The 10608-nt window shown below is 44.9% G+C and overlaps 1 protein-coding gene across 1 annotated transcript in view; it reads right to left on the bottom strand.

Moving 5' to 3' along the window:
- Positions 1-10608, bottom strand: part of CLMP (CXADR-like membrane protein) — a 131916-nt gene that overhangs the window by 24920 nt on the left and 96388 nt on the right. The window contains exon 2 of the mRNA XM_011964999.1: positions 4285-4442. Coding sequence (XP_011820389.1) covers positions 4285-4442 — 158 coding nt within the window. The remainder of the gene's footprint in view (positions 1-4284; positions 4443-10608) is intronic.

Genomic DNA, 10608 nt, shown 5'->3' on the forward strand with positions numbered 1-10608 from the left:
GCCACCACGCCTGGCTGATTTTTTTGTGTTTTTAGTAGAGACAGGGTTTCACCATGTTGGCCAGGCTGGTTTCAAACTCTTGACCTCAAATGATCTGCCCACCTCAGCCTCCCAAAGTACTAGGATTACAGGTGCGAGCCACTGTGCCTGGCCTATTTTGTTTTTAATTCTCAGAAATATGGTGCTGAGACTAAGCAGTTCATCAGGGTGTTGATGGGAGAAAAATGAACATCAGTTTAGTCCTTTTGCAAACAAAGAAAAAAATTAAAAATACTAATTTTAGTGGTTTGGGGCTGTTTGTATTATGTCATTCCTGGTGGACCTGGAACAATTTGTTAGGACTTATATAGAACAGATGGAGCAGCTCAACTTTCTGGCAGTCATTCTGTGCCATCGCCTGCAGAGCAACTGTAAAACTCTGAATGGAGATGGATGCAGATCTCTCTTGATGTTTTAGATCAGGATTTTTCCGCCACTTGGTGTTTTCTTGGAGAAGAAGCCTACATAGCACATATTACACTTTCAAATTATTTATGAAGGTAATACAGCTAGTGGTTCGCAGAGCAGGCACTGAGGTCAGGCTGCCTAATTTGTTTTTTGTTCATTTGTTTTGTTTTGAGATGGTTTCCTTCTGTCACCCAGGCTGGAGTGCAGTGGCACCATCTCTGCCCACTGCAGCCTCGACTTCCCATGCTCCAGCCATTCTCACACCTTAGTCTCACAAGTGGCTAAGATTATAGGCCCGTGCCACCATGCCCTGCTAATTTTTGTAATTTTAGTAGAGGTGGGGTTTCACCATGTTGCCCAGGCTGGTCTTGAACTCCTGAGCTCAAGTGGACCTCCCGCCTGGGCCTCCCAAAGTGCTGGGATTACAGGCATGAGCCACTGTGCCCGCCCAGCCCAGCCCAGGGTGCCTAATTTGAAAATGCAAATTAGGTGACTTTATGCAATTTGTTCACTATGTTTGTGTGTTTACGAACATGTGGGTATACCTCAGCTCCTTATTTGTAAAATGAGCCCATTAATTCTAGTTATGAGTATTACATTAACAAATTTTAAAAATTGTGTTAGAAATGGGAGTTCTCATTCTGTTGCTCAGGCCATCTGGAACTCCTGGCCTCAAGTAGTCCTCCCACCTGAGCCTCCCAAGTAGCTGGGACTACAGGCACAAGCTACTGCAACTGGCACATATTAAATTAAATGAGATAATATGTGCTAAACAGATTTGTACCTGGCATATTGCTAATTTTTATTGGTTCCTTTGTTCCTGTCTTTCTACCTACCTCTCCCCTCCTTTCTTAAAAAAAAAAAAAATTATTTAAGAGATAGAGTCTCACTGTCTCACCCAGGCTGGTCTCAAACTTCTGGGTTCAAGCAGTCCACCCACCTCAGCCTCCTGAGTAGCTGAGATTACAGACACTAGCCACTGTGCCAGGCTCTTTGTAAAGTTATTGAATGTCTTTTCACTATAACCTCTAAGAAGGCAAGGACTATGATGTCTTCTTCAGTATTGTATCCTGGTACCTAGCATGGCATACAGTAAGTGCTAAATAAATTTGTGTAATCTGAATGATTGAATAAATGGACATCCTTGCTTCACAGTATCAACTGAAGACAAGTAGGGAATTGTGACTGCTTAAAGCCATATCAGGGGCTTTTTGAAATCAATAGTTAACATCCTAATCCTTATATTCACTTGGTTATATAACAAAGCAAGTCCTTTTTTCTTTAAATCAAATGAAAATACTTGGGTGAAAGTTAGATGTGTGAAATTGTTAATGAGAAAATTATCCAGTGAAACTTTTTTTTTTTTTTTTGAGACAGTCTTGCTTTATTGCCCAGGCTGGAGTGCAGTGGCTCGATCTTGGCTCCAAGCTATTCTCCTGTCTCGGTCTCCCAAGTAGCTGGGATTATGGGCAGATGCCACCATGCTTGGCTCATCTTTTTGTATTTTTAGTAGACAGAGTTTCACCATGTTATCCAGCCTGGTCTTGAACTCCTAACCTCAGGTTATCCACTCATCTCGGCCTCCCAAAGTGCTGGGATTACAGGTGTGAGCCACCGCACCCGGCCGAAACTTGTTAAAGATAGTAAGACAGACTGTATTCCAGAGGGGCCACGGTAATAGGTATGAAGACCACTGTGAGTCAGAGATTGGGCTTGACTCTGATTCCAGCAAGAACAAGAGGAGTTTACAACCAAGGAGCAGGATGGGGGTCATGAAATTACTGAGAGGAAACATCGGGGTGATGGGGTTTCTGGCTGAACCTGCTTGATAGGATTATTATTGTAGGCAGGACAGAGTGATAAGATACCAAGAGTGGAGCATTTTCACTAACCTGACTTAGCAGCATTCTTGCTCAAAAGGTATTCTACGAGGGCGGAAAGGGAAGCCCAAGATTAGCTCTAGTCAGAAAGACCTTAGGAACCTGCCTCAAGTGTGATCAAAGAAGAGAATCTATCAGAGTCATTCTTGGATTTTTATTACAGGAACATGGGCTGTAATAAACATGAACATCATTTCATTCAGAACTGAGAGTATCAAATCTAGGCTGACCAAGAAGCTGTTAAAATAAACATACTCAGGTCGGGCACAGTGGCTCACGCCTGTAATTCCAGCACTTTGGGAGGCCGAGGCAGGCGGATCACCTCAGGTCAGGAGTTCCAGACCAGCATGGTGACACTCTATCTCTACTAAAAAACCAAAAATTAGCTGGGTGTGGTGGTGGACGCCTGTAATTCCAGCTACCTGGGAGGTTGAGGCACGAAAATCGCTTGAACCCAGGAGGCGGAGGTGGCAGTAAGCCGAGATGGCGCCACAACACTCCAGCCTAGGCGACAGAGTGAGACTTCATCTCTAAAAACAACAAAAATTAGCCAGGCATGGTGGTGCACGTCTGTAATCCCAGCTACTCAGGAGGCTGAGGCGGGAGAATCGCTTGAACCCTGTGAGTGGAGGTTGCAGTGAGCTAAGATCGAGCCATTGCACTCCAGCCTGGACAACAGAGTGAGACTCTATCTCAAAGTAAAAAAATAAATCAATAAACCTACTCAGGTTAAGGTGACCTCGCTCTACAGAGAACAGATAGTATCTTAGAATGTTACTGTATGAGAACAAAATGACAAGCAATATCAATATTATGAAGTGATGTAGATAGCTATTTAAGCAAGTTAAACTACAACAGTGATCCTGAAATCTGTTTTCAGTGAAGACCTTAGCTCCTCCCAACATAAACCATGTTATAAAATTAGTGGTATAGACAGAGAAGAGGAAAGGACAACTTTTTTCTTTCTTTTGCTTCTGTTTTGTTTTTGTTTTTTAAGAGACAGTGTCTGGCTCTGTTGCCTAGGCTGGAGTACAGTGGTGTGATCTCAGCTCACTGCAGCCTTGACCTCCTGGGCTCAAGTGATCCTTCTGCACTCAAGCAATCCTCCTACTTCAGCCTCCTGAGAAGCTGGTACTATGGGCATGTGTCATCATATCTGGCTAATTAAAAAAATTTTTTTTGTACAGAGGGAGTCTCACTTTGTTGCCCAGTCTGGTCTTGAACTCCTGGACTCAAGCAGTTCACCCCTCTCAGGTTCCCAAAGTGTTGGGATTACAGGTGTGAGTCACTGCACCCGGCCAGACAACTTCTTATTTATTTATTTAGAGACAGGGTCTTGCTATGTTGCCCAGGCTCACGTGCAGTGGCTATTCACAGGTGTGATCATAGCTCACTGCAGCCTTGCACTTCTGGGCTCAAGTGATCCTCCCACCTCAGCCTCCCGAGTGGCTGAGACTACAGGTTTGTGCCACCACATCTGGCTAATTATTATTTCTTTCTTTCTTTTTTTTTTTTTTTGAGATGGAGTCTTGCTGTGTCACCCAGGCTGGAGTGCAGTGGCATGATCTCAGCTCACTGCAACCTCTGCCTCCTGGGTTTAAGTGATTCTTCTGCCTCAGCCTCCCAAGTAGCTGGGATTACAGGCATGGGCCACCACACCTGGCTATTTTTAGTAGAGACAGGGTTTCACCATGTTGGCCAGGTTGGTCTCGAACTCCTGACCTCAGGTGATCCACCTGCTTTGGCCTCCCAAAATGTTGAGATTACAGGCGTTAGCCATCATGCCCAGCAATACTCTTTCGTCTCTATAGTTTTGTGTCTAAAGTCTTTTAAGTAGAAGCCAGATGAAAAAGGAATTCTAACTGTTTCAGAGCCAACAAGAAAGACTGGAAGACTGCAGAAAGGCAAATGCAGAAGGAGAAGAAGGAGGAAGGACTCCAGCCAGGTGTCTACTTACCACTTTTTGGTTGCCTTCATTATCGGTGAGCAGCCATTCAATATCCAGAGTGTCTTTTTCTGGAAGCCCCAGTTGATGGTGGCAGGGCAAAGTGACCTTTTCCTCTGCCACTCTCTTGATCTCAGTGTGAGTCCCCAAGGTTCCAACATAGTAGGAAACTGGAAGAAGAAAATCTTTAATGAGTAATGCAGAGACTGGATGGCAATGTATGGGGAACAGATATGACAACAAAAAATTATGGGATGTTCCTGTGGGCAAGGGCGTGTCAAGAGGTTGCAAGAGTCCTAGACTAGGAGTACTGGAAGTCCTGGTCTCACACTGGCTCCTCTGTTAACTGAATTCATCACATCTTCTTTAACCACCCCAAATTACATCCTACTAGTGCCTGTCTTTCTTACCTTACTTGGTCTTTATGAACAATGAAATTGCTCATGTCAGCTTGGTTTTGTTTTTTTTTGGGGATGGAGTTTCGCTCTTGTCACCCAGGCTGGAGTGCAGTGGCAGGATCTCGGCTCACTGCAACCTCTACCTCCTGAGTTCAAGTTATTATCCTGCCTTAGCCTCCTAAGTAGCTGGAATTATAGGTGCTTGCCACCACACCCAGCTAATTTTTGTATTTTTAGTAGAGACAGGGTTTCACCATGTTGGCCAGGCTGGTCTCGAACTCCTGACCTCAGGTGATCCACCCGTCAGCCTCCCAAAGTGCTGGGATTACAGGCATGCACCACCACGACTGGCTAATTTTGTATTTTTAGTAGAGACAGGGTTTCACCATGTTGGCCAGGCTGGTCTCGAACTCCTGACCTCAGGTGATCCACCCGCGTTGGCCTCCCAAAGTGCTGGGATTATAAGCATGAGCCACTGTGCCCAGCCTGTTTGTTTGTTTTGTTGCTTGCTTGGTTGTTTGCTTGTTTTTAGAGAGATTGGGTGTCTCTCTGTTGCCCAGGCTGGAATGCAGTGGTGCAATCATGGCTCATTGCACCCTTGACCTCACCGATTCAAGCAATCCTCCCACCTCAGCCTCCAGAGAAGCTAAGACTATAGGCACATGCCACCATGCTGGCTAATTTTTTGTAGAGACAGGGTCTTCCTCTGTTATTGTGTCAGGTCCCAGGTTACTTCTGGGCTCAAGCGATTTTCCAACCTTGGCCTCACAAAGTGCTAGAATTGCAGGCATGAGCCACTGTGCCTGGAAACAACTGTGTTTTTTGATCTTTCTGTCTTCTATTAGCAGAGGCTTCCAAGAAGATGATACTCATGGAAACTGCACTAAGTTGCCCAAAAACTCATGTTCTTAAGTTATAGAGTCACAGCCATTTGAAGCTGGAGAAAACCTTAGAGATGAACCTTCTTATTTTCTTTAAATCTAGTAACAGTTGTTGCTGACCAGTAGCATGTATTTAGAAGGATGAAAAGACAATTACACAAATACTGTAGTATAAAGGGAAATTATTCATGATGAAAGGGCTATGCAAATTTAGAGGAGAGAAATTATAGGCAATTAATTATAGGGTTCAGGAAAAGCTTAAATCCTTCCAAGGTTTTGTAAATATTAGAAACAGAGTATGTAAATCATCTAGTATAGTGTTTAGCACCGAGTGGCTCTGAATACAAGGCAATTTATTTTACTGTGGAGAAGGTGGCATTTGATATGGAGCTTGGAAAATGGAATTCATGTGGATAGAATAGAGGAGGAAAGGTGTTAAGATGTTGGAGATGACAGGATCAAAGGCACAGGATGGGAGAGGCGGCAGGGGCGGATATTCAGTAAATGGTAATAGTTCAGCTTGGCTGGTGTGAAGAAGTGCGTAAAAATAAAACAAATTATGCTGGAAAAGTGAAGCAGTTGATGGGATAAAAGCCCTTTCCTGCCGCAGTGAGCACAGTGACATGATCTCTTGCTTAAGGAAGAGATAATTTAGGAGCTGTGTGTTGAATGCACAGGAAAAGGGAAATATTGAGACATACATTTGTGAAAATGCTATTAAATTTTTCCAAGTAAGAGATACTGCGCTAGGATAGTGGTGAAGGTAGTAAAAAACAAATTATGGATTTGCGAGGTAATGTGATAGTCAAAACTACGGAATACAGCAACTGACTGGATCTGAGAGGAGAAAGAAAATGGATTCAAAAGCAAAGACTGGGCCAGGCACGGTGGCTTATGCCTGTAATCTCAGCACTTTGGGAGGCTGAGGAGGGCAGATCACCTGAGGTCAGGAGTTTGAGACCAGCCTGGCCAACCATGGCCAACATGATGAAACCCCATCTCTACTAAAACTACAAAACTTAGCCCGGCATGTGTGTAGGTGCCTGTAATCCCAGCTACTCAGGAGGCTGAGGCTGGAGAATCACTTGAACCTGGGAGGCAGAGGTTGCAGTGAGCCGAGATCACACCATTGCATTCCAGCCTGGGTGACAGAGAGAGACTCTCAGAAAAAAAAAAAAAAAAAAAAAAAGCAAAGATTGTTTTTAAGCTTGCATGACTGGTAGGATGGTGATCACAGTAGCAGTGATGGGGAAGCCAGTAGTACGATGTGTTTTATTTGGGGGTGAGCTGGGGAGGGTAGGCACTGAGTTTAGATTCAAGTCCATTGTGATGCAGGCATCTGTCCAACAGGCATCCCTGTGTTCTTTCCCCAACCACAGCACCTCCCTTTCCACTGCTGATGCTCACACAGCTTCCCAAATAGTGTCCACCCTCAGTTGTTGTGTTAGAGGAAGTCACAGCCCTGCTTTGCTTTATTTCTTCATTTTTCATTTCTCTTGTGCCTCTAAATGAAGCTCTTGGAAATACTTCTGTTCCATCCATTATGCCTGGGCTAAACTGTCTCAGGTCCCTTAATTTCTCTGCTTATTCCACAAAAACACTTTTTTTCCTTCTACTGAGACTGGAAGTCAGGGGTTGGCATCCTCCCCAAAACAGGCTTCAATACCAGGTCACGGGCTGGGTTCCAGGTTGCTCCTTAGAGCCTTCGTAGAGACAGGTTACTACCCTCCTCCCCCACTGCCCGCTCCCGGCCCCCGACCTCCGACCTCTCTGTAAGTGCAGAAATACCTTGGAGAACAAGTGGGCTGTTACAAGGAGTTCTTGCCTCCCTTAGAAACACACATTCTTGTATCACCCCAAGTTCTATCTTCCATTCTCTGTAGCTTTCTGTCAGATGGTTTCAAAATATGAAATAGCCTTTTTCTTTTCTTTTGATATGGAGTCTCGCTCTGTCACCCAGGCTGGAGTTCAGTGGCATGATCTCAGCTCACTGCAACCTCTGCCTCCCGGGTTCAAGGGATTCTCCTGTCTCAGTCTCTGGAGTAGCTGGGATTATAGACGTGTGCCACACCAGCTGATTTTTTTTTGTATTTTTAGTAGAGACGGAGCTTCACCATGTTAGCCAGGCTGGTCTCGAACTTCTGACCTCAGGTGATCCACCCGCCTCGGCCTCCCAAAGTGCTGGGATTACAGGCGTGAGCCACAAATCGGCCTTTCTGTTTATTTTCTAATTCTCTAATTCCCTGTTTATTTACCAAAATTGATCAGCAGCCAATTTGTGGGAAGGAAAAGGGCTTCTGGTATTCTTGCTTTCAGGGAAATGAGATGAGGAAGAATGGAGCAGGGGCAATTGTGCTTCATTCTACAGCAAGGCTGCTTGGGCTGAGCCTGCAGGGGAGGAGCCCTCAGAGGCATCTGAAATGGCCTTTGCAAGTGTTATATCAGTGGGAAAATTATAACAGTAAGCTAAACTAACCCACCCTGGATCTTCCCTTTCCCTTAATTATTCCCGGGCTACTGGGTCAAGATAACTTTGGAAGACATTTAGGTTATAGTTCAAATGATAATAGGCCTTGCCCAAAACTCAACCGCTTTTGCAAAGCTAATGGGAGGGCCATCAGGCTGGGAAGGAGAGGAGCCTAAATCCTGGTTAGGCGCAGACATAAGCCATTGTCAGCCATTACGCCAGAGGTGATAAGATATGCAAGGCTGAGGTGGGAGGATCACCTGAGCTTGGGAAGTCGAGGCTGTAGTGAGCCATGATTGCACCGCTGCACTCCAGCATGGGTGACAGAGTAAGACTCTGTCTCTAAAAAAAAAAAAAAAGGTATGTATGTAACTTCCCTAGTTATTCCTGCAAATAACACCACTATTGTGGAACCTAAGATTGGCCCTTTGAGCTATCTTTCCAGGTTTTTTTTTCTTTTCTTTTCTTTTCTTTTGACAGAGTGTCTCTCTGTCACCAGGCTGGAGTGCAGTGGCACGATTTTGGCTCAGTGCAGCCTCCGATTCCCTGGTTCAAGCGATTCTCCTGCCTCAGCCTCCCAAGTAACTAGGACTACAGGCACAAGCCATCACACGCGGCTAATTTTTGTATTTTTAGTAGAAACAGGGTTTTACCATGTTGGACAAGATGGTCTCAATCTCTTGACCTTGTGATATCTGCCCACCTCAGCCTCCCAAAGTGATGGGATTACAGGCGAGGGCCACCGTGCCCAGCCAGGTTTTGTTTTTGGTTTTGTTTTTGTTTTTTTGAGACAGTCTTGCTCTGTCAGCCAGGCTGGAGCGCAGTGGCGCAATCTCCTCTCACTGCAGCCTCTGCCTCCCAGGTTCCAGTGATTCTCCTGCCTTAGCCTCCCAAGTAGCTAGGATTACTGGCATGTGCCAACACGCCTTTTTTTTTTTTTTTTTTTTTGTATTTTTAATAGAGACAGGATTTCACCATGTTGGTCAGGCTGGTCTCGAACTCTTGGCCTCAAGTGATCCAACTGCCTCAGCCTCTCAAAGTGCTGGAATTACAGGTGTGAGCTACCATGCCCAGCCTCCTCCTGCCCAATTTTATGTGGCTTCCAGGATGTCTGGTTCTCCCATTATCCTGTAAGCTCCTTGAGATCAAGTACCATTCATTACTGCCTTCCCATAGTACTCAGCCCAGGGTCTCACACTGCAAGTGTTCAATTAATATTTGTTTAATTTATTTGAGTGTAACCCACATGCTGATTTTTACCAATGAACAAACTAAGACCCAGGGGTAAAAGAGACAGCGCAACGTCCTACAACTCGTTTAGTGGCAGAAAAAAATCCATATAATAACCCATCCTCCCAGAATTACAATAAAGCAGCTTTAGAACAGCTGGGAAATTCACTGGTTTGCACTATACTAAGCTAAGCTTTGTAAGAAGGAGCTTTGTAAGAGCGAGCTCTGGCTTAACCCTGATCACTTTCCACTGGACACAAAAATGCTCAAATGAAACCAGTGCCCTACACTCCAGGCAGAGCTAGAGAACCCAGCACCAATTTAGTGCATACAATAGATACTTAAACATTCAATAACAAATGCCAAAAGCCAGCTACAAAAGTTGCCAATTTAAGCCACTAGAGGGAATCAAAGGCTCAGATTCGGTTGATGTCCCAAAAAGACCGGAACATTGTGGTGGGTGTGCTTTGACAGTCAGCCAAGTCCTATTTATACCATATCCAGAATTAAATACAGCAGTGCAGGGAGGAGCCCCTCGGTGAATACAAATGGCTTTATCAAGGCAGGGAGCCACGAGATCGGGGCGCATACACTTCTAGTCTTCCTTGAACTTCAGTTGGTTAGACTCCAGGAGGCCACTGCGATTTCTACAGATTTCTAAGGTCCTTCTCCTTCTGTCCTTTTCTTTCTTTCTTTCTTTTTTCTTCACATTAACTCTTTTACATTTTTTTACATTGCTCAAAGGATCTTCTGTACTTTTTTTTTTCTTTTCTTTTTTTAACCCACCTAAGCAGAGAGGGGCCTGGGTTCTCTCTTTTTTTTTTTTTTTAAGACAGAGTCTCACCCTGTTGCCCAGGCTAGAGTGCAGTCGCGCAATCTCGGCTCACTGCAATCTCTGCCTCCCAGGTTCAACTGATTCTTGTGCCTCAGCCTCCTGAGTAGCGGGGATTATAGGCGTGCGCCACCATGCCTGGCTAATTTTTGTATTTTTAGTAGAGACAGGGTTTCACCGTGTTGACCAGGCTGGTTTCAAACTCCTGACCTCAGGTGATCAGCCCGCCTCAGCTCCTTAAGTGGGAGCTTTTGCATGCACCTCAGGCACTTATCAAAGGACCTCTGGGAGCTTGAGAGAATTACTTTCTGGGCCTTAGTGTTTCCATCTGCAAAATGGGAATTAAAGAAGACACTGAGGAAAGCAGCTAGCACCGTGAAAGCACATAGGAGTCTCCCACTAAAATGTTAGTTCTCTTCCCCTGCTCATCTCTGCTAGAAGGGACTTTTTCTCAGATGACTGTTGCCTACAGTCAGTTAAGACTAAAGTTTTATCCTCTAAAAGGTATTTACATCTTCCCTCCTCCCT

Source organism: Mandrillus leucophaeus, unplaced genomic scaffold, assembly GCF_000951045.1.
Source record: "Mandrillus leucophaeus isolate KB7577 unplaced genomic scaffold, Mleu.le_1.0 Scaffold71, whole genome shotgun sequence".
In the NCBI taxonomy this organism is placed as follows: Eukaryota; Metazoa; Chordata; class Mammalia; order Primates; family Cercopithecidae; genus Mandrillus; species Mandrillus leucophaeus.